Source organism: Mangifera indica, chromosome 3 (genome assembly GCF_011075055.1).
Source record: "Mangifera indica cultivar Alphonso chromosome 3, CATAS_Mindica_2.1, whole genome shotgun sequence".
NCBI classification, from domain to species: domain Eukaryota; kingdom Viridiplantae; phylum Streptophyta; class Magnoliopsida; order Sapindales; family Anacardiaceae; genus Mangifera; species Mangifera indica.
The window spans coordinates 21,051,285-21,079,198 of record NC_058139.1 but is presented as its reverse complement, the minus strand read 5'-3'; the positions used below and the strand labels follow the sequence as shown (position 1 = coordinate 21,079,198).

Sequence of the window (27,914 nt, the reverse complement as noted above, 5' to 3'; positions counted from 1 at the left end):
ACGAAACACCTTTTAGTTTGAGTTTAATTTGATTTAAAAAACGAGTTAAATTTTTCTATTCAAATTTAAGTTTGAATCAATTGAATTTACGCTGAGTTAAGGCTACTTATCTCCAATCTCAAGGCACTCTGTGGTTTCATATTTTCAGTTTTCAAACACCATTGGCCAACCGTTTCTCCAGCTCCAACTCTTATCCTCAACTTTAATTTGGAGCAAAATAAGTGTGCATTTAATAATTATTTTTATGTATATTTTTCTTTTTAATACAAGTGTATCTCTTATTTATAAACTAAAAGAAAAACCTCATACACATATAAATAATCTACGGATCTACTCATATCCATAAGATTAGGTATCGATTTTCATATTTTATACTTATATGACTCGATTCGTATCCAGCCCATACAAAACCCATTCACCTGTCATGTCTAGTTATAACACTTCTCTCAACTCACGAGATTTATAATTTACATAATTTTGCAGAGCAATTAGAAAGATCAAGCATGAAAAAGACAATGCAAAATTGAGATGGAATCCTTGTCATTATTAAACATGATCGTTTTGCAGAATGAACTAGGCCACAGAGAACCAGTTTTACTCGAATAAAGATGAAGGATTTGTTTTACCCCAATTTCATCTTCATATAATTTCAACAAGCATTCAAATATATATATGCATATATTCTCTATCCCGAGCAAGATCAGCAACCCATGAGACTAGTCAAATGCTGGCTCATTTACAGTACTTCTTGAACCACAGTCCAATATTGAGGAAGCTTTCAAAGTCTGACTGTGGTCTGCAGAAAAGGAAAATGCACCAGAAGTCAGCACCAAGTGAAACAATAGCTTTTAGATTCAGCTGTGGTTGTGGTCACTGGTCAGGAGAAAACATGAGAGCATAAATGGACAATTTTACCTTTCAATTGCATGAATGTCCTTAGGAAACACAATGACTTTGGTTTCGACTCCTTTCTCCTTTAGTGCCCGTGCATACTAGGGAATTCAAACATAAACCGATGATGAAATCTATTATATACCATCTGCTAATCATCTACATAAAATAATTCATGGATTTTCCATGTTTTTTGGGAGTGGAACAAAAACAATAGCTGGGGATAGAAAAGGAAACCAAGTTTCCGGTGAAATTCCATTGTTTCTCTGATTGTTTTTCATTACCTTGTGCTCTTTTGCAGAATAATTTAGTAATCATTCAAGTTCTTGCAGATATTGTTAACTATATAATTATATCAGAGAATACATTTTAAATCATTTATAAAAGTGGGATAAAATATCTTACTTGCAAGCCATTAGAAACTGGAACACGAAGATCCTGAGCACCTAGAAGAAAGAGGGTCGGTGTTTTGACCTGCACAGACCATCAAAATGTGTAAGCTAGGAAAGGGATTATATTCTAAATGTTTTACTCTCCTGTTTCAAATTATGGCAGCCTGACATCTATGGCTGTGGCAATTTTTTGTAACATACTCATTATCAAAATATTTTTCGTTTTGGACACATAGTCCGAACGGTTTTGTTTTTACGCTATAAAACCCGAAATATGTCTTAAAAATTTAGTAGTTCACAAACTATTCAACCAATTTTCTATTATCGTCTCAAAACAATGTGAGATACACATACATACTCAATATCTCCTATGAGACTCAACGTATTTACTAAAGTTTGTCACACTATCGTTCAAGAGAATATACAAAGTGATTCTGATATCATTTATATTACACTTCTAATAGTGTGATCTACCGTTAAGATATTGTTCACTTTGAACTCGCCACCTGTCACAATTTTGCTTTTAAGTTTTGTAACCTAAAACACATTTTGACAGTTTATGAGCTGATAGACTATGTAATCAATCTTTTATTATCATCTCAAAGTAATGTGAAATGCCTATATATACCTATATCTCTTGATTTGCTTAAGGTTTTATACAAATACATCCAACTTATTCCAAGCCAAAATGTTTTGACTTTGCCAAGAAATGAGAGAGAAGAGGAAGACTGAGAAACTCCACCCACAACATCCTCGTGTGGGAAATAAGTCCAAAATATCAGACCCTTTGGCCAACATCAAGAGACAGGTGCAACTTTGACACTGTTTACAATGACTGCTCCCATACAATATAATATGTTTATCTCGATCTGTGCAGTTTCGTTTCTGAAATCACCTAAAAACTCTCATGCTAGCAGGAAAAGAGTCTCTGCATACATAGTACAGATATCTTTTTTAACCACTAGATGCTTATCTAGTTCATCTTATTCATCAATAGTATCCTTGAGGAGAGTTAGATATCAGCTTTTACATTTTTTAACTCTTCACTATCAATATTTTGCCTCAGATCATGCCATGAGCACAGCTTACAAATTCTCTCACCAAAGCATGCCAAGCAACCAGTGGCAATGGCTCAAATACAACATGCACAGGCATTATGCCAATTTGGCTACACTAATCCCTGCAGTCAGTTCCAACAATTATGCAACAATTCTCCATCAAAATGGAATCCTAGCAGGATTCTTTGGTGTATTACTAATGCTCTAACATCAATTGGATAAGGCTTTCTTGCATTGAGTTTTATCTGGGTTAGATCATTGAATTGCATCTCATTTCCACTCTAATGTGTTTCAATCAAAAGCCCGTGAATCAAATACCAAAAATAATAAAAGACATTGATAAACACACCTTTGAGATGTGTGATATAGGAGACTTGTTGTAAAAGTGAGTCAAATGTTCAGCTGAAGGTGATTCTGTAAAGCTGTCTATCCCCTTGCTTCCATAAGATTCCACGTAACACCAGTCGGGAATATCTGTAGTACCAACCATCAGTGCAAGATTGCAAACAGGATTCCGTACAGCAGCTGCAACAAATTTATCAGGTGCCTGGACAAAATTAAAAATAATTATCAAAATAATTTTGAAGTTTGTCACTTTCAATCAATAAAAATGTTGTAACATGTCACAGCATCCAGTCTACTAAAGAATGCCTGAACATCTGTAGGACACATTTGCATTATCACAAATGAAAAACCACCATACCTGGCCAATCAAGTGACTAGTTAGAAAGCCACCATGGGAGCCACCAAGCACAGTTATATTTGAGGAACTAGCAAGTCCCATATCAATAACATGATCTATAGCAGTGAGTACATCATTGACATCCTATATGTGATAAGCCAAGATATTAGGAGACACATCTCATGCCAAAAAATCTAAAGAATCTTGCCATGAAAATTTAGTTGCTTGTGAAAGAAATGAAAAATCTAAGTGTGCATAATAATCTGGATTGAGAAGCAGTACCTGGGATCCTACTTTCCCTGGAAGGGATTGCAAAGCTTCCTCGCCAAATCCCAATGACCCTCTGAGACCAACTACCATGTTAGAAAAAGCTTGAAAGAAGATTTATGCAAGCCCTTCTCTTATCTTTCTTTGCATGGGTGAGAGAAAAATAATCAATTTCTGAGGTCATGCAATTTCAGTGAGTGGACTGGAATATTGTGATGTGGGGTTTCGCAAAACAGAGAACAGTGTGTGTGTAGCTTACATTTCATACTTCAACCAAGCTAAAAAGATAAATTGTTCTTGCCTGTAATTTATTATCAGCAAGCTGAAACCAATTGAAGAAAGAAAAGCCAATGACTTTGAAAAGTTTGACAATGAGACAGAATGTGGTCCCCCATGAAGGACTGCAATTAGTGGATCACAAGCACCATCTTTCTTAAAATTAGAAGAGACGAATATAGCTTCAAATGGTTTCTTGGCACCTGAAATGAATTAAACACATATAGTACCTCAAAGATCATGTTGGCGTGAGTAATACGATTTCAGAATTCAAATATTCCCAGTATAAGACAAAAAGATTATTAAATAAATGCACCACTCTACATGAACTAAGGCATCAAATATATGCAAGGGTCTGATCCTTGTGCGAACACTTTAGATATATTCTAATGCATGTATCAAGGAATCAGAAAATTTTTTATTATTGAAGAAACCTCCACAGCTCTGAATATCAATCCTACTTTGCCAGTAAAACCACAGAATTGATTTCAGTTTTCAATTGATTCTTTAAGACTTTCTCAATTTTCAACTAATTTTTCATTAAATAACGCTATTCTTTCTTATCACCATAAGAATATAAATCCATCAAGTACTAAGGCACATCAGCATTACTATTTTAGTCTTAATTTGGCCAAAAGCAAACACTCCAAAAAGAATGCATCAGTAATAAGGCATCACTTTAAAATACAAAAATTATGGTTTCTTATAACCAAAATCACATTGTAATATACCTTCTGTCAGGTTAGCAGAAACATCCTTGACTGGAATTTTCATAATACTGAATTTAAGAGATGATAGTGCTGATTGAACCTGCACAAGTAGAGATTCCGTTTTGAAATAAATCTTAATGTGTAGTATTGACTTATGTGATAACGTAATGAAAGAAAAATGCATAACCTTCTCAGAGCATCTAAAGATGGGGCTTGATACATTTAACCAATTCCATGAACCATTTGTATTTGCTCCCTCAACAAGATAACCATATTTGATTTGAGGAATGTCTACTGGACTGCTAGACACTGCAAATGTGGAAAGAAAAGAATTTAATTCAATTTCTTCACTTCAAAATAAGATGTGCCATGAAAAGAACAGAACTCTGTGTTACCAGCAATAATATTGTCCCCATCCAGTGTAAGAACATTCCATGAAAAATTTGACTCTGTGCGGCTAATGCGTAATAACTCTCCACTGTAATAGTAATCACATCATCAGTTGATTTTATCAAAAAAATTTCATCAAACAAGGTTATAAAATAATTAAGCTACCTCAGCACATTCACTGAAATTATTACTTCACTACTACCCCAGGTGGAAGACAAAATCATAGTGCACCCATCAGAAAGCCATGGGTTACTTAGGATATTTGAACAATAAAGCCCTGGGAAGCAATCATCCTTTGCACACTGCACGACTGGAATCTGCAGAGAGTTTATAGAATAGAGTAATGTGAATTGCAGCTATAAAATAAACCAAATTTATATATAGAAAAATAAGCATACAACAAAATCAATGCATCCCAAATCCACAGAACTATTTACAAAAGAGAGTGGAGCACTTAAGCAAACAAAAAAATTTAGCCTTATCTCCATAACTTGCGTTCATGCAGGTTGTAATCTAGTAGGTAAGTGCTTATTTCACATGTTCATTGCAGAACCATGGTTCATAACTTGCACACGCATGCAAGGAAACAAAGGATTGAACACAAAAAAAAAAAAGGTTTCTGTCAATCAATGAAGCTGACTATATCCAGAAATAACCGTAAATACTAGATTGCTCACCACATCAACAATATTTTTAGAAGTAGACAGCTTTCTATTGACAGCCCAATCAACTCTGTGAAGTGAATTTGTTGCACAATGTACTCCAGAGTCCACAGAACATTTTGCAGATAAAAACACAAGGACCTTTCCATCTGGACTGGAAAGACAGAAACAAGAAAAGAAGAAAAAATATACTAGATGTTGAACCAGAATTAGAGAGTTCAAAGGTATAAAATTAATTGTAATGGCTACAGATTCCTTGCAAATTTCTCCTAATCTTGATACAAATTTTGTATATTTACACATCCTCTCCTAACAAAATAAATGAATGTGTTTAATAGATCAAATATAACAGTCCCCAATAATAAAATGCAATACCGATGTAATACCTGAATCGTGGAAAGAAAGCACTGTTGATGCTTTGAGTTAAGTTCACCACAGGAAAATCTTCACAGGAGCTTTCTCTGGAACATGAACAGAAATTCAAAATTATTCAATATATCGAGATAGTTATCCAACTCCCATATGATATTATTTACATGAAAAAAAAAACATCCCCTGCCCCTCAAAACACAATAGAAAATTAATTAAATTTAAAAAGTGACCTACTTGAGTTCTAACTCAGTGCCTTCTGACTTGTAAAGGAATGTCCTGACTGCATATAATGAACATGGCCTATGGTAGCAATATTTTATGCCAAGCTTTCTTGAATCTGATGGCCACCCAACAAAAACCAAATATTGGTACGAGCCTTCAGTTGATGGAGCCCACACAACTTGCCCAACGCTCAAAGATTTTGGAATTCCTTTAACAGTTTGTACCTCTCCACTATGCAGAAATGGGAATTTAATTTAAGGTTTCAACATTCAAATATAAACTCTCTTTAACTAATCATAGGATAGAATAAACAAATCATAGATGCAAACCTGTCAATATTGATTAAGAAAAGAGAAGGTTGCCTTTTTCCTGCATAGGTTTCTCCCCAGTCCTCCTCCCAATCACCTTGACCCTTCCAGCTACCACAATCCTTATCTGAGGAACAATCTTTCTGGTAGCCCAAACTAAATGTTGGCTTTGGGGAAGATGGCTCCTCGGCAACATAAGCAATAAGAGTTTCATCCAAGTTCCAAGATATTCCCTCAAACCTGTATCAGCCAGGAAGGTTTCAGTTCTTCTAGGACTGGCAAGATAATATGGTTAAAATCTGTTCTGCTAGCACAAACACACAGCATAACTACTTATAAATTTGAACAGTAATACATCTAAACACATATGCAGAAAGGAAGTTATATTAGATTAACTCAGAATACTAAAGACTAATTACAAGAAGAATGATACTCAGTTAATTAGTTACCATCCATCAACATATACAGAACCATGCACAGTTTGAGGGATGTGAAATTCCTTTTCCAACTGAGATTGACTCCAGATTTCAAGATGAGTAGGAGATTCGTTTTCTGGATTCCGAACTACAAGAAGCTTTGAACCTGACGGTGATGGAACAATTGTAGATGCACCTGTTATCTCAACAGGAAACGGGGCCCATTTAAAGGTTACAGAATTATTATTTTCCTTTGAAATATCAGTGGATAGGATTAATTTCCTCTTCTTGTTAGCCAAAAGATTTGGTTGGCTAATTGATAACATTGCCTGTGTGCCTATTCCTGCATCAAAGATTTATAACCAAAAATTATTGTGGGCCATGGCATTACAAAGGAATGAAGTAGGACAAGAAGTTGCAAACATTGTTAGTCATACCATTGCCCAATTTAAAAGTCCATGCCTTGTCAATGGTAGAGATATTAACGAACTCTTGAAGCAACTTGGATTGGGAAGCATATTCTTCTTCAGTGGTTGTGTCTAACTCTGAGGACATTTCCTTTGGGGTGCCAGCCTTAGAACCATCCATGGCTAGAGATGTGGACAGGTGTTTACTACATATTTAATGAAATAGACAATCATAAATAACTAACAGTCAACCAAGTAAGAATTATGAGAACAGGAACAAATTTCTCATTGAGGCAAAACACCATCAGTAGGGCTGGACTCGAACGAGCCCAAAATGAGCCAGCCCTAACCCAGCTCGAGCTTGAGCTACTAGCCAAATTTTCCAATTAAAAATTTTGATTCAAAACGACGTCGTTTTGACTAATATGTATTAAAACGACGTCGTTTTAATAACGAAAAATGAGTCGAACCGAGTTCGAGCTTGACTTTTACGAGCTCGAGTTCGAACTCGAGCTCAGCTATATGTGAACTAAGCCGAGCTCGGCTCGACTCAAATCGAGCCCTAACCATCAGTCCACAGATTAGAAGGTGCAATACAAGCATTCAAGTAATATTAGATTGGACTCAAAATAAACTATCAGATTCAGGGACTGAATAAAAAGTAAAAATAACTTTCAACCAAAACTTGTGCCTCCCTTCTCCCACAAAAGGATGACAATTTCTAATTGTGTTATACATGAATTGAATGGTGTATATGACCCTTTCATAATTTGGTGTATTAAACCATTCATAATTAGGTTTAGATATGCATTAGTGTGCTCACTTATCAAAGAAAATATCATAGTTTACTTCTATTTACTACAACATATATACATGTGAACGCCAAGACATATTGATGAAGTTCTAGCAACCTGATAGAGTAAGTTTGGCAGTCAAAACATTAACAAAAAAAACTGCAAAAATAATTGTGTTATCATTAATGAATTATTTTTCGAATTTAACATAAGAAATTCTTTGGTTGCCTTAATGCAGAACATGAATATTCCAAAAAGAAAGAAAGAAATATAGAAAACAAGTTGCAACTGCTGGAGGCGCTATAAAAAATGAGACCAAGAATTTCAGAAAAGAGGGAAATAATAGGTGTTACCTGGAATTATAAAACAAGTAAAACGTAGACAACCAACCAGTTATATTGATAATCACTGAAACAATAATTAGAATTCAACTGATCAGATTAACCAGACAAAGGTATTTTCAGTTACTATGTATTCAGCATAAGAAAAGGCCCCAGCAACAGTCAGTCATAGCAACCCCAAAAATAAACTCGATTTAAGAAAATTACATGTTTGCCGCACTATTCTATTCTTATCATAAAAAATAAATGTGCTATGAATTGAACCATTGAAAACTTTCAATGGTTCAGTTCATAAAAAATGATAAAATTATCACTTTTGTGTCAAGAATCCAGAGTTTTCTTGAACTTTAGTACACTTACTTCCAACACTTGAGACGAAACCAAATACCCATTTAGTTAAAAATTAAAATAACATCACAAAAAACTAATACCAATGATTCAGATATCAATCTTCAACGAATGGGTGTTAAAAACACATAAATCATCGAATTGAACAAGTGCTAAAACCGATCAAGAAATGGAATAGCGTAAAGGCAGAAAAATTAGTGAAGTGGAATTCAAAAAGTGTGTGTGTTTATATAAAATCCAACCATCCATATTAACTGATCAAAGAAGTAAAGAAAAACCAAACTGAATGAAAGACGGTAAGTGGAAGTCTGAAACTAAAAGTTGAATGCATTTAGCAGTGGAATAAAAGTAATGGAGAGATAACTTACGCAGAAGTGTAGAGAGTGAGGAGACTTGGAGAGACAGTCCGAGAGTGAGGATGATGAGATATTCGAGGGGCAAGAGAGTTCACGCTACAGGAGTGGCTGATGATGTTGTTCAATATTAATATTCTACCCATTCCGTAACCATTACAAACTCTTTCTCACTTTAACGCCTTTATACGGGAACATGATTCGGGTTGTATTCGGCCCGGACTTAGTTGAAAAAAAGTTTAGTTTCAAATTGATTCGAATTCAAAAAGTCAATTTAAGACTCACGGATTGAGTTCCGAACATAACTTGCATACAATTTTACATCGAATTTGATTTAAATTGACTTAAAACTCAAATTTTCAAATTATTTTACGAAAATAAACTTAAACTTTGAATTGAAATTGAATCGTACACTTTAAACGTAAACATCTTTAATCGAAATCTAACCCAAATATTACCTTACCATTCAAATTCCTTAATGAATTAAGATAAGGAAAGAGCAATGGTATTTGTTTAGCCATTAAAGAGCATCCTATTCTATTCTTTCAATTATTATATGGCAACATGTGAATTATCATAAAGAAAGAATGTTTTCTTGTTTATTCTAAACTCTTTCTGTGCATGGATGGTGCAGAAACTCGTGTCATTGAAACTTCATCAATGTACAGAATTTTGTTATGTCTTTTGTTAAGCATCTTCGTTAACATTTATGCTGACACTGATGTTGAAATTTAATTTGTGTTTTTGAATACAGGGAGGTTTTGTGCTTGGAAAGCATGATGGGCACCATACTTCGAAAGCGATGAGAGGGGCCTGTGGTTTACCTTTGTTATTGAACTAAAAGGGCTTCTTTACGTTTGTTTACTATTTTCTTTGTTGGGTTGATGAACATGCCCCTAGAATTAGAGGATAACTTAACTTGAAGACTTGATGCGGTTATAAGTATGAGCAAACATGGACTAACATTCAGTCTCCTGGATTTTCAAAAACCGTAAAGGGTGCACTAAACACCCGTGATTTACAGTGCTTTTTTTACCGTTGCGGTCTACTACCAATGGAGTCATTTTTAAAGTAAATAGAATGTTAAATAAAAAAGATAACTTCTTTTGAGGTCTCATTGACATCTTCGAACTCCCTATTAACAGCCATTATGTTTCAATTTAAAATTTTTAGCTTGATTATTTTTCAAAACTCACAAGTTTAACATTATCGAACGGGTTTTTTCTGTCTCTTATAATTGACTAACCCATATATAAATATTGTTTACATAGAACGTTTCCCATCTTTGGCCTTTAAAGCGTTCGCTTGAATATTGTATAAGCTTTCAGGGGATGATTCTTTTTCTTCTTCAAATTTCATGCCTATATCAGCCTTGGCCCTTGAGGGATTAATCTCATCTGGGTATGAAGTTTTAATTCGGAAAAGGAAATTTGTGATAAGTAGACCAATGACTACAATGCCATGAGCATATGGAAATTTAATGAGAAATGAGGACACCTCGGGGATTTCACCGTATATGAGCTGTTTTGTTTCATTGTTTTTGTCTTTAATGAAGCAACCCCTTATAAATTTTGTGTATGTGTATAATTTTATACATAAATAATAATATATCATTATATAATTAGATAATTTAAATTTAAAAATAAAATAATATTTAATTATATGATTAAATATTATTATTTATGTATAAAATTGGGTCTGGATATAATTTGAGTCTGTTCGATTTAGCTAGGTTTAAATTTGTTTAATTAAAATTCGAACTGAACTCAAATTAAAAGATTTGATTCATTTTTTAATTAGAGTCGAACTTGAGCCAAAGAATGTTCAGCTGGGTTTAGCTTGAATTCAGTTCAATTGAAGAATGTCTTGGTGTAGTTTTTTGTGTAGATACTTTTATTCTAATTGTAAGGGACTCAATTGTTATTATAGTAAGAACTCCATTAAAATATCTTTAAACTTGTTTTTTATATTTTTATATTTTTAAAATTTTATTTTTGTCTTACTATCCCTTAAATAAGGAGGTCATTTTTAAAATATTTTAACTGGATATAGAGATAAAACAATTTCTAATTTTTAATACGTTCAGATATAATCGAAGTCTATTTGATCTCAAAAGTTAATTCAATTAGATTCGATTTAATTAGCTTAAATTCGTTTAATAAAATTCAAACCGAATTTAAATAGAAATATTTAACTTATTTTTTAATACAAACCAAATTAGAGCTGAGGGGTGCTCAGGCTCAGCTTAGCCTGAATCCACCCTTATATAAAGTAATGCACGTAATTTTATTTTACAAATTTATTGTTGATGCAAGTAAACTATGATTCGGTTCTCATAGAAGGTTTTAAGATATTAATAAAACACAAGAAAAAGAACATCAAATCCGTTGTAGTCTAGTCGGTTAGGATATTCGGCTCTCACCCGAAAGACCCGGGTTCGATTCCCGGCAACGGAATTTTCTTCTTTTTTTCAGGCCTTTTAATTTGGGTCGTTCATGTTTTTGGGTTTGACTTATGGGCATAAGCTCATCAGGGTATTAGTTTCTAGGGCTTTCTCTTTAATCTTTACATACGAAGGCTTCAGGTACGCGTGGGCCGCCATTGATGTTTGATACAGATATAGCCATTTAGTTTAGACGGTTCATGCTTGTACACTCTCTTCCGTTTAATACAAGGACCCTGCGATTTGCACATCTCTTATTATTTATCTTCTCCTTATTGCAATATTTAATCTTTCATCGGTCTGATTGCCGGTCAGGCAAATCAAGATCGGCTGCCGCCCCTTGTCGGGTCATTACCCTAATCCTCATTGATATGTGCAACATTAAGAAGCATTAATTGAGTTAAAGTTGATTGTTTGGTTTTGGTTCGCATGTATGGGAATATGTTTAGAAATTTTCTTGTGTTAAATAGTACGAAGTGGAAAAGATTTGTAGTTGGTGGGAGTGGGAGCAGATAGGGTGAGATATGAGACCATTATATCAAAACTAGAGCTTGTTTATGTAAAGTGAATGCAAATGGTCGATGTGGTGGTCCTAATTTTATGCCCAATGCTTAACATAGCCTTCTCGAATACGCAACCCAATTTTGTTCTCAAACTAAACTGCTCAATTGTCATTGTAGATGGCAAATGGGCCGGGTCTGCCAGCATCCTTTCATGGAAAACCCCTGGCCATGCCAGTCTTGTGGGTTGTGTCTCAAGCTGAAAGATAAGGGTTGTGGGATGCCTGATACTGTTGAACTATTGGGATGACTTTTAATTGTAGTGAGTCAAAATAATTAAAAAAATTAAAATTTATTTTCTAGGTTAGGCGGTATAAAACCCACAAATCGACTTTCATTAAGAGCTCATTAGGACATAACCCAAAAGTCTTAGGTTGTGCCTAGGCCTCGAGATTTTGTCAGGCTACTCGATATGAAATCTCATTAATGGGCCGATCACATTAGGATAGACCTAACACAACTTAGTTTGATCTATTGTCATCTCTAATTGTTAATGTATCATAGGAGGAATTTTATACACTAATCTATCAAAATGATGAATTATTATTTACGTAGTTTTAAAAATCAGGTTGGATTGATTTATCTAACCAATTGGACCGTCACCCATCAATAAAAACGATTTTAATTTTTTTGAAAATCGATTTTAGAGTTAAATCAGATTAAACCGAATAAAATCTAGGTTTGACCTAATATTATACATGAACTAACTTATCAATCTTGAGTATGTGTACAACCTAACAAATTTTATTTTGGTAATAAAACAGGTTAAATATTTTATATATTATTTTTTAATAATTAATCAATTTGTCTATCTGTTAAACGATTTGATGATAGATTGGACTAGACTACGTCTACTTTAAATTGAAGTTTGATCCAGTTCCAAATTCATTTATTATTTATTGGCCAAAGACTATATCCCACCCAAGGTTTGGTGCAAATCTAATTTTTTCACTTATTAACTATTGAAAATCCAAATATCATCAGAGGTAAAATCATCATTTTGAAATTTTACTTTAAAAAAATTTTATTCCCATTCTAGTTTTAAAAACTAATAATTTTTCTCTAGTATCAAATTTTTTAGGTTTAAAATTGACTTTCCCCCTTCAAGTCTAGGGTATGTACAACCTTCATATTTTTTGTATTCACATCACCCCCCTAGCATTCTAAAAATGTTTAAGTTTCACCCCACTCCAATTTAGGGTTTCTAAATCATCACTGACAACCTTTTCCCTTCATCTCTGACATCTCCACCATCAAGAACGAGCCACTGGGGTCCATCTCCATTCCATATTGTTGCCGTTTAACAGAAAAGCTGGTTGAAATGGATGTCAATAGCTCATTCTCGGTGGTGGAGATGTCAAAGGAGGGAGAAAATCGTCGACAACGATATGAAAACTAAAGGTGAAGTGGGGGTAAAACTAAAATCTTTTTGAAGGTTGGGAGATGACTGTAAGAAAAAAAACATGTAATTATGCAAACTCTAAACTAGGGGATAAAAAGTCAGTTTTTAAACTTTGAAAATTTAAGATTAAAAGTGGAATTATTACTTTTTTAAAAGTGAAGTAGAAATATGATTTTTTTTAAAATAAAATTTTAAAATAATAATTTTATTTTTGATAATAATAATAAAATTTAATATAAAAATAAATATTTACATTTTGAAAAATAAATTTACACCAAACCTTGGCCAGGAAGTAGTCATTTGGCCTTATTTACATGGCCTGTTAATCACGAGTGCACCTTCCGTATAGACTCAGTAGACCCCATTTCATTCGTAGTAGTTCGATCGTTTCTCATCAGTTGTCAAATTCAAGATCTTTTTAGGTGATTAGCAATTTGGCAACATTCGGAGATCGCAGAAACACATGCACAAAGTATGCTGTAAAAGTCGGTGGCAGTGTTGGCCATGATGCATCAGAGAAACTGCCAAACAGCAGTCGGGCAGGCAGATCTGACGCGAATCATCCAATCCAAGGAAGGCCTCTCAGATCTTATCCTCAGTCACTCTTGTTTCTCACTTTCTGCGTTCAGCATTTCTTTTCTCGCCTTTTCAGTTCCTCTATTTTAAATTATAAATTATGTTCATAATTTAATGAGAGTTTTCAGATCTAGACTCGCTTTCAGCTTTTCCTTCTCAAATGGGAGGAATTTTGGATTTGCAGAAGAAGCGCGTGTAAGTGCAACCCAAACCACCTGTTCTATTATTGAGTTCTCTGAATATCCATTGCTTTAAATTTAATTTAAATAAAAAATAATTTAATTCAAATATATTAAATTAACATTAAAAATAATTTGAGTTTATAATTAAAATCTATAATTTAGATTTATGATTTAAATTTATGATTCATCGATAAAATAATATTGTTTAACAATAATTTAATATAATTTGAATTGAATTATAAGTTAAATTAGAATAAAATTGGGTTAATTATATAACGTATGAGTCAAATCGAACTGAACTCTTTTTAATTCAAGTTTGAATTTGTTTCAAAATGAACTGAATCAAGTCAAGTTGACTTCCAAATTTGAGTCAATTCATTTTATATCCAACCTTATATGCAAGTTGCATTATACAAATCATAATATTTGATAGTAATAATAATAATACTATACTTATTTTATCTCTCGTTCCAAAATTATTCATTTATATTTAAATATGTGAAATTTGTATATAACAATAATTTGACGTAAGAATTTAAACGCCAATGAGGGGTATGATTGGCCATTACGCAAGAAGATGACGTTGACAATTTGAAATTGTCAATACCATTTTGTGTCCACTATTTTAGATAACGAGTAGAAGTTGTTGTGAGTATATATCAAAAAGGAAGATTTTTTTGAAATAGTTTGATCTGATATTTAAGAGTCTATGTATATGGACAAAGTCATTTTCCCTCTCCTTTGTACAATCCTTCCGTAATAAAACAATGAATCTATAAATTTTATTCATATTCACGCACTCTATATAATTATATTATATAATCTATATGAATATCGATGACTTTTGTACGTAGACACAAGATAATAGGTAAACTGATTTTGTAGATGCTGACAAGTTGAAATGCCGAGTTGCATCCTCCTAACTTTTTATGAGTAAAAGGACTTCTACTCTCGTATCAAACTGATTTACATTTACGAATTATTTTAATTAGGGTTAGATCTTAATTGGGTTAGTTTAATCTCAAAAGTTGCTTAATACTATTTAGCTCCATCTTTGAGCTAAAAAAGTTAATCAGTTTTTTAAATCAAATTAAATTTAAGCTAAAGAAAATTCAACTTTATTGAAGTTATAAGTTTAAGGATAGTTTGATTTGAATTAAACTTAATTTATGACTTGATTTAAATAATGTCAAATAACGACGTCATTCTTTTCTTAATGAGTCATAAACTTGAGTCAAAAATCCGAATAATTAACTTTAACCAAACTTGACTTAGATCGAATTAAATTTTTTTATCATTTAATCCAAACTCAAATTACTCTTTAATTTTAATTAAATAAACTTAAATTAAATTATTTTTTATTTAAATTAAATTAAAACTAAATTATTTTTCATTTAAATTAAATTTAAATTAAAAAATATTTTAACTCAATCCAATTAGCAACCATGTGTTGTCTTGATACTTGAATCTCTTCAAATAGGCTTATGGCCATTTTAAAGTGTTACTCTCTTAATATAGTACAAGGTCAGCAATCACTAAAAGAATATCATCATTAACCTGGACAGCCTTCGACATTTGGTTGAGCATACAAGTCACGTTTCAGATATGATTGCTTCCATTTAATATAACAAATTAAACGTTCTCTCTTTTCTCTTTCCAACAACCAAACTCCCTTCTTCCTCGCGGTTAGTCTCTGAAGCTCTGAAAGAGAGAGCCAGAGCCAAAGAGATGCTTCTCGGTCATTTGTTGAGCTCGCAGCCATGCGTTTTGGCTCCTCGGTTTTCGGCTCCATCTCGCTCTAGCTCCTCCTCTTCAAAGAAGAGGTAACTAGCTTCTTCTTTACATTTCATTTCTCTTCATCTTCTTCTTTTTTCTTTCTCTAATTTCCAACTGTCGATGATGTGGATTTTGATCTCTCTCTCTCTTTTTTTTAAAATCAAACAACGTTCTATCAGTTTGATTATTATATTTCTTCAGTTTGTCTTAGCGAGTTGTATCTGTGAATGTTGGTTTTAATTAAGATTTGGAGTCAATTTCGACAAACATCTTGTTATCATGAAGAAGGAAAAGTGTTACTCTGAATGCATGCATTTGCTTTTTCTTGGTTCTATAAAGCTTAAGTTTTGTCTTGAGTAGTTGCAAGTGAAGAAAGTGGTCTGACATTGTAAATTTCAGAAAATCAATGGCGTACCACTTTTGGTGGATCCAGTCTTCGGCTCTACAGGAACATAATTTAAAGTCACAAGATGCAGGTGAGTTGTAAAGTAGTTGTGCGTTATAATAACTTGGTTTTGCTCTTAATATCTCCTCATTTGACTGATAATTTTGAGTTCGCTTCTTCTACCTGTAAATGAGACAAATACATTGCTGGTCAGATCCATGGCTTTTTAATGTTTTAAAGGCCAGTAATACTTTCACTAGCTATCAACATCTTGTCATTTTTCTTTGTCATGAGGTAACACGTTATTATGTTGTTTACCTTTTCTTTCCAGTGATTTGTGGCTTCTCTGAGGGTCCCATATGAATTAATGAATCTCTTGGCTGAACGAATTCTTTGTGTATCATTGACAAAAGTCTGAGGGGACTAAACCTTTTAGGAAATAAATTTTTAGGATGTTTGTTGTGTTTGTGTCATTTACGTTTGCAAAATATTTATGAATTTATATATGTATGACTTTTCTAGATAAAGCGTATGCTTGTTTTTACTTCATTGTTGAGGTGTGCAAATAACTCTGCTGCATATTATTTGAACTTGGTTGTTTAAGTTATTTCTCATTATTTTTGGTGCTTTACCAAGAAACTAGTGAATAAAATCTTCTTTCTATTCCACAATGATTCATGATTATGATATGGTTTCCTAGGTAAGTGGGAGACTTGTTCTCAAAGGACATGGGATAACTTGGATTCTACCATGCAAATACGTTTGGGTTCTAAGTTTTGTAGGATGGACCAGAATGATACTCAGGTGAGCATCAAATGAAATGTTCTGAAAAAGTTAAAGAAAGATGCTTATTATGTTTGTCTGTGTCTGCATAACCTGACTTTGAGCAGTCTTGTTTTTCTACCATCAACTTGTTGATTTGGAGAGTGTAAAATGAGAGACTTATTACTTTGGTTTTAGAATTATGCTCCTTATTGTTTGTCAATCTATGTTTTGATAATTACAAGAACAATAAATTGCCATACGTGGTGCTCGTTTTGTAATATCGTTCTATCTTAATTGCAATAGGAACAATAATGAAGTGGACATTCTGTGTAGAAGTTAAAAAAGGTCTGTGGAGAAAAATGATCAAACTTATGAGGTAATGTGGAAGTTTGATTCCTTTTGATAGCCACTTGTTTGTGACAATATAGGAATAAGAAGGCATGAGGGGATCATGATAAGGCCTATTTTCCTTTCTAAGGAATGAATCTATTGTGATAAATGTTTTATATTTGTGGAACTTTTCTGTGTAGTGCTTTTTCCAATAAAAAGAAAGTAGGATCACATTTTCATGTATCTGAATTGTTGTACTGGTTCCAAAAATTTTACATGGAGTTTCGGATGAACAAAATACAATAGAACAACATAATTGACAAAGAATTTTTTTGTGCTATTTTTGGCTTATTTTGAGTAATCAAGGTTCATTTATAAGATAATTTCTATTATTTACCGTTAGGATCTTAAATGTAAGATATGAGATTTGAATCCCACATTGGAAACTATAGGCTTTTGGTGTAAGGTTTATGTGGTTTTGGATTCTCCAACCTCAACAACTAGCTTTTGAGGTGTGATTCTCTCAAAGTTCATATGATTTGGTATTAAAGTTACCATTATATCTCTTAGTTGCAATTGTGTGGCGTGGGTGGTGATGTCGACAGTATAGTGTTTGTGCGGGGCTAGCAACGGGCTACCGCATAGCCAACCTGCGTGGGTGTAGGGAATGCGGAGCAAAGTATGATTTTTAGTGTGGGATTTATATGACTTTGAACTCTCCAACTTTAATAGCTAGTTTTTGAATTGTGGTTTTCCCAAGATTCATATAATTTACTTATTAGGAAAGGACAGGTTGTTCTGAACTTTGAAATTCATGAAAGATAACCGGTTGAATCTAGCTGAAGGAAAGGTTCTGTCCAAACATTACTAGATTTTCACGTAGATGTATAAGTATGATTCTTGGCTTGCATGAAAATGCAAATGAATTTCTCAATAAATCTATCTGCTACCTTTCTGAATTTTTCACTGTGGTGTAATCTCTGTCAAAATCATTTAGCGCCTCAACGTGGAACAGAAGCTTGTTCCACGTCTAGTTGTTCTTTACACGGACTTATTTTCCAATTTTTCCTCTGCAATATTCTTTTTTTTCTGGTGAATGGAATAATTTTTTTCTTTTTACTTGTAAATGCTTTCATAAACAATGAAGTTTTCCATATTTCACACTGTATGGTCATCATTTCTATATTGTACAATAACCTGTATTACAATCATCTTCGTGCTTTCAGGATGAACATACTCATAAGTGATAAGGTTCATCTTCATTGTTCAATCTGTGCAGGGTTGTTGGTAGTTATCATTTGTTTCAAAAATTTGATATCGTTCACGCTGTATGCAGGGTTACCGAGCTGAACTGATGGTTGGAACATTGTCTTCATATTTCCTTCTTAAATTGACAGAAGTGAATTTTGGAAATATCTTTGCAAAGATGATCCAAGACTTACTTCCTTTTGTGGTTCGGAATTTTGGGACTACGGGAGTGCCTTTTGCTTGTATGTCTAATTCCTTGAATAAACCCATGCCTCTTAAGTTGGATGTGTCCTTGCCTTCATTTCAAGATGTAAAATGGAGCTTTGCACGGTTACTATATTTGTTCAACAGCCAACTTGAGAAAAATGTTGCCACGTAAGTGAGTATAGAATTTACTTCATTCTAGTTAACAAGCTATGCACTGTTCCATCAACCAGAACCAATGTTGTGTATGCTGTGTCTTTATTGTTTTAATTTATTTATTCACTTGTCACTATGTAATTCAGTCTCATTGAAATGTGGCTTTCTGTTAAAGATATACTTTATGTATGACCTTTGTCTTGGAAGTAATGAAATAGCAAGCACTCTACCTTTATTTATAGATTAAGTTTTAATAGGTCTGACCATCATTCTCCTCTGTGCAACAAATGATTTTTGTTGAATATAGTTTCTGGCTTATTTGATTCTGTTGTTGATGAACTCTTATGTTGTGGGAAATTGTGGAAACGTCTCTTTTTTTTTGGGAAAGAAGGACAGGTTTGGGCAATAATTATGTAGGAATAAGAAGCGCAAGATGGATTTCTTGAGTCAAATAGAGGACTAGGAAACCATTCTGTTTCAATATTTTCTTGACCAGGGTAGACTTGGAATATTTGTACATTTTTGTACTCTTAAGGGCCAAAACTGGCATTCAGCCTCTGGATAATGGAGATTTTCATTTAAAGCTTTCAGAGGATGGGTATTGTCTGTATTCATGATATATATTGTGTCTATGGTGTAAGATCAATGAAGACCATACATAGAAAAGATTCAGCTTCTTCCTTTTGTTAATTTTATGGCTCATGGATGTGGATCTTGTGCTGTTTGAATGTGTTTTGTGTGTTCATGACTCTGGTTGTATTGAACTCCAGTCTTTTAAATTAATCTTTGACTTTGACATTTATTTATCCCAATTTTTTGTAGGTTCCTTGTAGTACTACTTGTAGTGTGCTTCTCATTTGTCATCATTGGTGGTTTTCTGTTCTTCAAGTTCAGGTAATCTCAAAATATATTCTATCTTAGAATAATATTACTTGTATGACAACTTCCATTTCTAGTTTGTATGCTTTTATATGGTTCAGCATGCAGTTATGACTTTCAATCTTTGCTATCTGTTCTGTGCTTGGGATTTTGTAATGTCTCTTTTTTGACCTTCTTTCATAGATTTTACATGTCAATTGAGTATTTTGTTCTTTTTAATAGAATCGTACTTCCTGTAATATTCATATATGTGTACTAATCTTGTTGTGTTGTTTGTTGAATTATGCAGGGGTCATACACAATCTTTGGAAGACTGCTTATGGGAGGCTTGGGCCTGCCTTTGTTCATCATCCACTCATTTAAAAGTGTGATATCGTCCTATGTAGTTGATTTGGTTCACTTGAAATTCACTATTGCATTTATATTGCTTCACTGTGATATACCATTGCTCGCAACTAAGAATATCTTTATGTGCTGGATTCTAGCAAAGAACACGGATTGAGCGTGTTGTTGGCCTCCTTCTTGCTATCTGGGGCATATTGGTTTATTCTCGACTAGTAAGCACAATGACTGAGCAGTTCAGAGTAAGTTTTCGGAACATAAATTGCATTTGAAAGCTTAATTATAGCACAGAGCATATATTTAAAATGTATTTTGGACAGAATAATATGCAAAGGCTCAGGGAAGGGGCACAAGTGCAAGTTCTGGAGAATGATCATATCATTATTTGTGGTGTTAACAGTCAGCTAAATTTCATTCTGAAGCAATTAAATAAATATCATGAGTTCGCTGTTCGCTTAGGTACTGCTACAGCTAGGTAATTGCCTTTGTCTTTTATATTGTCAGGATAATTACTATACCAGTCTTGTGTGTTTTAATACTGGTTTCTGTCACTTTTTGTCACAGGAGGCAGAGAATTCTTTTGATGTCAGATCTTCCTAGGAAGCAGATTGATAAACTTGCTGACAGTATTACCAAAGATCTTAACCATGTTGATGTGCTTACAAAGAGGTATCAGTTATAAATTCCTTTCAGTGACTTACAGAAGTACCTTGTGAAAGATGCCCTTTTTCTTTTCGTTAGAACTTTGCCTAGATTATCTTCTTTGGTGGTTGCCTTCTTGGCTGGATTGTCCCATTTGAGTTACAAGTTTTGTCTTTTCTTAGTAAAATGGCTTTTGACTTCAAAGTTAAGCCCCACTATAGTAAGTTTCTTTTTTTTGAATTCTATTTTATGGGATTTTTTATAACTGGAAATGTGAATAATATCAAATGCATGCTAATATTTCCCTCAAGTAGTTAGTAGACTCAGATATGACTAAAGAACCTACAAACCTGGAAATTATTAAAAAAAAAAAAAGTAAAAAAGTAGAAACAGAGAAGAATACATGCTTTGGAAAGGGCATCAGCCTGTTGTTCACATTTAAGTCCTAAGTTGTGTCATGTTTCTGATGATTGGTGGAAGAATAAGTCAATAAGGTGGGAAGACTGGGGTGATTCATAACTTGAGATCTGGTCAGCTGAAATCAATCCTTTGTGAAAACCTCTTTCATTACAGTTAAGTAGCTCTCTTTACTTAGAATGTTATATTCATATTGGAATCTATCTTTTGATGGCCATGATCATACATGTTTTCATAAATTAGTTCCCAGCATCATAGTACCTCTTTGTCTCCTGTGATAGTGCTTTAGTTCAATAGTGATTTTTGGGTACTGCTACATGGTAGTCATCAGGAAGTCAAATAAATATTGGAATGTTTTAGGACTTAGAATTTATTGGGATAGGTGTCCTAATTCTAGATGTTAGGGTTTAGTATATAAATGACAATTAGGATTGTAAAAGGGGAAGGTAGGAAGAAAATTAGGGTTTGGACAACTTAGGCTGTGGGCAGCCTTTTAGGTTGATTTGGGAGATTTTTGGCACCTCAATTGACCGAAATTGGGAGACTTTGACTCGATTTGTTGGTTTTATCCACGTTATATCCCCCTCCATCAATAAAATAATTTTTGTTTCTTTACAAAAAAGAAAAGAAAAAAATATAATATTTTCTGGACAACAGGAAAAAAATTATTTTTGAAGCTAAAAAAAATTCAGTTTTCCCCTTTTGAGGAAAATGTGATTTTCAAAGAGGTGGGTTATGTTAGGACTTGCATTTTTTGGCACATGTGTCCTAATTATAGAGGTTAGGGTTTAGTATATAAATGATAGGGGAAAAAGAAAATTAGGGTTTGGACTGTTTAGGCTGATATGGGAGGTTTTTGGCACTTCAAATTGTCAAAATTAGGAAGCCTTAGCTTCTTGAATTGCTAGTTTATCCACTGTAAATTCCTTTTTATCAATAAAATAGTTTCTGTATTATTATTTGTTATGTTTGTTTGTTGTTTTTGGGTGAATATTCTTCCTATGTATCAGAATGACTAAATTATTTGTATATAGATGATTTCACTTGCCGGCCCAAGATGCAAAATGTTTATGGTTCTAAGAATTTAGATGAATATAAAATATAAATACCACCTTGACTAGATAGAATTATTCAAGCTTGATTTAATCAACTTTTTACATTTGAGTTGCTGTTTGTACAGTTGCAGCCTCAACTTAACAAAATCATTCGAAAGAGCTGCTGCCAACAAAGCTCGTGCCATTATTATTTTGCCAACTAAAGAAGATAGGTACAAATTTGATCAACTTGATAGAGTAAATTTTAATGCAGAATTTGTTTTTGATAAGTTCCTCAAATGAATAGGTACGAATTTAATACTGATGCATTTCTATCAGTACTAGCCCTTCAACCAATTCCAAATATGGAATCTGTTCCCACAATTGTTGAGGTATATTGTTTCTGAATAATATCATTCATACAAAAGGTTTTCTGTACAAAAAGTTGAGTTTTTTCCCCTCTTTCTCAATGCAGGTTTCAGATTCTAATGCATGTGAGCTTCTAAAATCAATATCAGGATTGAAAGTAGAGCCAGTAGAAAATGTTGCATCCAAATTATTTGTTCAGTGCTCTCGGCAGAAGGGGCTCATAAAGATTTACAAACACTTGCTCAATTATCAAAGTATTGAAAAAATTCTCCTTAAAGATTATATTTACCTAGATAATATCAAAGTAGATTAATGATTTAAAATTAGTGACATAAGTTTTGAGTGTAGAAAAAAAAAAAACTTTAGGCAAAAAAAATCAGCCCAAAACGTTAGCTCTTAAACTCTGAAATCTAATCACATTCTTAATATCAATTACTAGCATAGTTTGGGATATAACTTGGTAGTTCTAGTTATAAAATGTTGTGTTAATACTAATAGTTAATTTACTATTTTTTAATGGACACTGAGAATCGCTTCCAGTGTCTAGATGTTGGAAACAAACTAAAAAGAGAAAGAAAAGATTTACATTTTTTTTCTGAATCCTTTTCATCTGATGATGCATAGGGTCTACCAAAAAAACTAACTAGTGTCATCTTTACTCATTGCAGAAAATGTATTTAATCTCTGCAGTTTTCCTAACTTAGCTGGAATGAAGTATAGGCAACTAAGGCGTGGTTTTCAAGAGGTGATACTAATTGCCAGAGTTAATTTTGCAGGGGCAGAAATTGTTTGCAGTTTGCTAATATTGGTTTCTTTCTCCAAATTGGATATCCTTTCAGGCAGTTGTTTGTGGTCTTCATCGGAATGGAAAGATATACTTCCACCCAAAGGATGAAGAAATCCTACAGCAAACTGACAAAGTATGTAGATGTTGTGCTTTTTGAACCTTTTCATATTCCTTATTACTTCAAGAAAATTGTGAAGGCTTGGTATTCAGAAAATGGAATGGTTTGACCATTGCAATGGTACTCCCATCCTGATAGTAGTTTGTATATTGTGATTGTACTAGCTATGATTGCTTCTCTAGAAAATGTTTGATATATTCTTCTTTAAAAAGTTATTGAGTTGATTTGATTCCTTGATGTTATTCATGGACTCATCATATTGTTTCACTTTTCATATAGGTTTTGTTCATAGCACCTATTCATGGGAAAAAGAAGCCCCAGATTGCATACTCAAATGTTGTTGAAGGAAATAAATCTGTTCTAGATTTAGAACCAGCAAATAATGGTGATACTTCGGATCATGCACTAGAATTGAGGAAATCAAGACTTGAAGTAATTGTAAAGCGTCCCAACAAACGAGGATCAAAAGTAAAGTAAAAAGATTATTCCATAGATGCCATGATGCTTTGGAATATTTTGGACGTTAGTATGTGTAACTGTGTTGCCCCTGAATTCAGGCATCAGATTGGAGTTTCGGACCAACAGAATGCATACTTTTGGTTGGGTGGCGTCCTGATGTTGTTGAAATGATTGAAGAGTATGATAATTATCTTGGACCTGGCAGTGTGTTGGTACGCTTTTAAATTTCAACCTAGCCATTCTTCACTCTTGTTTCTGGAATTCAAGGGTTTAAAACCAGTGCTGATGTTTTACAAATCTGCAACACCCTGCATATTTTGAAGTTGTTCATCTAAGTGGCTAAGAATATCATGTTCCTATGAAATTTCTTCTTCTTCTTTTTTGCACTTTTTTATTTATGACATTAGGTGGTCCACAATCCAGTATATAATGGTTTAGGAATATGTGAGAAATTCAGGGAGAAGATTGTTTGGTTCTGCATAGTTTGCATCATATAAAGGCAGCATAGACTTGCAAGAAAGGGAGAAACAATGTAGCTTGTATTCAAGTCATACCAATCTTTCATGCATGTTCTTTTGTGAATAAAATGCATCACCACTACTCAGTTTCTTTGGCTTCTAGTCTGCCAAATGAATGATGGATATATCTTGAACATCTTTTCTTTTGTTGGTGTAACCAGATTCACACAACGGTTTTGTTGTTGTACGTGCCCCATTATCAGGGTTTTATAGCAAATATTCATGCATAAACTAATGCTATCATCTTGACACTATTGTTTATTATATGTGGATGTTAATACCAGGACTGCCATTGGTTCAGCATTATTGTGACTTCTATTGAGCAAAACATAATTTTCTTCTGTTTGATAAAATAGATGAACATGCACTGGTTTACAGTTCATTTTTATTCTCCATGCAGGAAATATTATCAAGTGTGCCAATAGATGACAGGAAGAGGGCAAGCATTGCTCTTGGTCATGGTAAACTCAAGAATGTCCAGGTCTCCCATAGGGTACTGTCCCATTCATTCCATCAGGGAGCTGAACATTATCTTGGAAAAAGAATTCTGCTTTCTTTCTAATTTTCACATTTTTCATGCTGCAGATTGGGAACCCTATGGACTATGATACTTTGAAGGAAACTATAACAAGTATTCAACATACATTAAAAAATAGTGAAGATATTCCCTTTTCTATTGTTGTTATATCTGATAGAGAATCGCTTGTTGGAGGTAACGACTGAATGATGTTTCAGTTAGCTTAATTTTGCTCTACACTAACATTTTCCTCTTCAGATCCAACCAGGGCAGATAAACAATCGGCATATTCTCTTCTTCTTGCTGAAATTATCTGCAACAAAATAGGGGTAAAGGTGAGTGTGGATCAGAAAAAGTAAATTTCCTCAAAATCTATCTTCATTCTCAATTTTATAACATGAAGTTGAGATTATATAATCAAATAACTAATACTTTTGTAGGCACAAAATCTAGTTGCCGAGATTGTTGACTCAAAATTGGGAAAGCAAGTAATACTTCAGCAGACTCTTTTTTTTTTTTCTTAAAATGTTAGTGTTTCTTCCCAAAAGCATGTCAATGGTCTTTACTGAACTCCTGTGATCCCTGCAGATTACAAGGATTAAACCATCTGTGACTTATATAGCAGCTAAGGAAGTAATGAGCCTTGTAACAGCTCAAGGTTCTGAATTATATTACTTTTGATATCTCTATATTTGTATCACTGACATTTAAGTTCAGAAAAGTAAATTTTCACTGTTCCTAACAGTTGCGGAGAACAGTGAACTGAATGAGGTGTGGAAAGACATTCTTAATGCAGAAGGTGATGAAATATATGTAAAGGTAAGGGCTACTTCATGGTTTTATATGTTCTTCGAATCAGTTAAAGATGCCAAGTCTCAAGTGCAATCAAGGGGTACTAACTTGCTTTCTATATAAACAAATAGGGGCTCTTGTTTTGTTTGATGACCCTGTTTCATCGGCATTGTAATTATTTTGCTATAGCCATTTAAAAATTACGGAAAGAACTACCTATTGATTTCATATGAACATTCATTGAAATTCAGCAATTATGTAATATCCATCCCACTTCCTGTTACAGCTTTACGTAGCACTTGCCTGTGTTGTTGACAGGATGTTAGCCTTTACATGAAAGAGGGCGAGAATCCGTCATTCTCTGAGCTGGCTGAGAGGGCACATTTGCGGCAAGAGGTTGCCATCGGTTATGTAAAAGACAACAAAAAGGTATATATATTCTTCCGAGCAGACCATTCATATCTTAGGATGTTCATTTCCAAAATTATTCACATGGAGACATCTGAACCTTGTTATGTTGCAGGTTATCAATCCACCTTCCAAGTCCAAACCCCTATTCCTTAAATTGACTGACTCATTAATCGTTATATCTGAACTTGAAGGAGAGCAACCCATCATCGAGTAAATCTTCGTTCTTTCTTGCTTCCTGTTTCTCTTTTTGTCATTGCAGGCGCAGCCGTGAACATGAAGTTTCTTCTAAAAAGGTATTCACTAAAATTTTCACCAGAGAATGCGAGTATTCAAGCTGTAGATCTATGAGAAAACCATTTGCTCAATTTGTGATTGTAACAATGAGGTACGCAAGAAATGAGGTCTTGTAAATTTCTCTTCACGTTTCTAGTAGCTGAAGTAAAGTCAAATAATTTTGTCTTCTAAATAAATACTTAACAGAGTCCAGCTATATCAACTTAAATTTTTCAGCTTCTAATTTGAAACAATTTAACAGTTAGTGAATAGAAATTACAATTAAAGGGTGTTTAGTTTGGAGAATATTTTACTATTAAAATTAAAAAATTATTTTGAAGATAGATTACCTCGAAAGTTACTGAATATAAATTTATTATTATGTTTGTTTATATTTGGTAAAATTGTTATAAATAAATAATTATTGTGTTTGATTAGAAGTAATAAAAGATATTAATATATTATTTTATTTATTATATGAAAGATTAATAGATATAAAAAATATTTTTATATTATTTTAAATAAAGATTGAGGATAATTTTATTCTAAAAATTTAATAAAGACAAAATAATAATAATAATTAAGATTACTGTGATAATTTTTAATATTTAAGTGAAAGTGATCATTAAATTATTTTTATATTATTTGTTATATCATTATTAATAATAAAATATTATTAAAATATTTTATTATTTTAAAATCAAACAAGGTAATAAAAATAATAAAAGATAGATTATTAAAAGAATTTTTAAATTTAAAGATTCTTAGTTATAAAAATAATTTTCTTAAAGCTCAAATTTCTTGAATTTGATATATGAAATTACTAAATTAGTAAATTGGGTGTGAATCATTTAAAATTTTTGTTGTGATGTATATTAAAAATTATTAAGTGTTTTAACCGGGACCTGATAATTAGTGAAGAATTTGTAAATTAAATGAATATTGTTAATAAAATATTATATAATATATAATATTATAATGTAGTTTAAAATGAAATTATAATATGATGAAATAGAAAAAATGATATACAATAAATTATGTCAAATTAGAATCATAATAAATCAAAATTAGATTGAATTAAAATTAAATCAATTCAGAATTGTATTAAATTACAATAAAATGGAACTACATTAAATCAGAATCAGGATCAAATTGAATCAAAGAGTGTTAACTATAATCTTCTTATGTTTATTATGATTTTTCTTTATTATGTCATCTCAAGATGACATTCAGTGAGTGAACGCTAATCTTGAAACAAAGAGATTGCAATTGTTGATGTAACAAAGGTTTTGAGAACACATCCACTAGTTGATCTTTAGAAAAGACATGAGAGACTTGCAGTTCACTATTTTGGACTTTATCATAAACAAAATGAAAATCAATAATAATATGTTTTATTTTCGAGTGGAAGACTAGATTTGCACATAAATAAGTTGCACC

General features: G+C 33.0%; 2 protein-coding genes and 1 non-coding gene across 5 annotated transcripts; 2 read left to right on the top strand and 1 right to left on the bottom strand.

The window, feature by feature from the left end:
- Positions 1–523: 523 nt before the first annotated feature.
- On the bottom strand, positions 524–9,056 carry LOC123210019 (acylamino-acid-releasing enzyme-like). Of its 2 annotated transcripts, XM_044628173.1 has the most exons (19): positions 8,905–9,038; positions 8,201–8,255; positions 7,084–7,259; positions 6,680–6,989; positions 6,252–6,470; positions 5,935–6,153; positions 5,715–5,789; positions 5,344–5,482; positions 4,832–4,983; positions 4,672–4,754; positions 4,464–4,585; positions 4,298–4,376; positions 3,592–3,769; positions 3,306–3,366; positions 3,045–3,167; positions 2,691–2,888; positions 1,297–1,365; positions 916–992; positions 524–796 (listed from the first exon to the last, which is right to left on the bottom strand). In XM_044628173.1, exons 3-19 carry the CDS (start codon positions 7,232–7,234, stop codon positions 733–735), a joined length of 2,319 nt encoding a protein of 772 aa, XP_044484108.1. In that variant the 5' UTR covers positions 7,235–7,259; positions 8,201–8,255; positions 8,905–9,038; the 3' UTR covers positions 524–732. The 2 variants fall into 2 exon arrangements, with proteins under 2 accessions (XP_044484108.1, XP_044484107.1); XM_044628172.1 differs by lacking the exon at positions 8,201–8,255 and having other exon boundaries at positions 8,905–9,056.
- Positions 9,057–11,272: 2,216 nt separating this feature from the next.
- On the top strand, positions 11,273–11,345 carry TRNAE-CUC. Its single transcript has one exon. It is a non-coding gene; the product is annotated as a tRNA-Glu (tRNA).
- A 4,248-nt stretch (positions 11,346–15,593) lies between these two features.
- On the top strand, positions 15,594–26,710 carry LOC123212057 (putative ion channel POLLUX-like 2). 2 transcript variants are annotated; one of them, XM_044631090.1, is made up of 24 exons: positions 15,594–15,875; positions 16,228–16,304; positions 16,914–17,017; positions 18,645–18,931; positions 19,739–19,810; positions 20,085–20,160; positions 20,281–20,379; positions 20,458–20,612; positions 20,702–20,806; positions 22,377–22,463; positions 22,538–22,622; positions 22,706–22,853; positions 23,268–23,344; positions 23,439–23,519; positions 23,784–23,972; positions 24,062–24,175; positions 24,882–24,974; positions 25,067–25,193; positions 25,257–25,333; positions 25,439–25,486; positions 25,587–25,656; positions 25,744–25,817; positions 26,109–26,219; positions 26,314–26,710. In XM_044631090.1, the coding sequence occupies exons 1-24, from the start codon at positions 15,781–15,783 to the stop codon at positions 26,413–26,415; spliced, it is 2,553 nt and encodes an 850-aa protein (XP_044487025.1). In that variant the 5' UTR covers positions 15,594–15,780; the 3' UTR covers positions 26,416–26,710. The 2 variants fall into 2 exon arrangements, with proteins under 2 accessions (XP_044487025.1, XP_044487026.1); XM_044631091.1 differs by lacking the exons at positions 15,594–15,875; positions 16,228–16,304 and adding an exon at positions 17,282–17,354.
- The last annotated feature ends 1,204 nt before the right edge of the window (positions 26,711–27,914 follow it).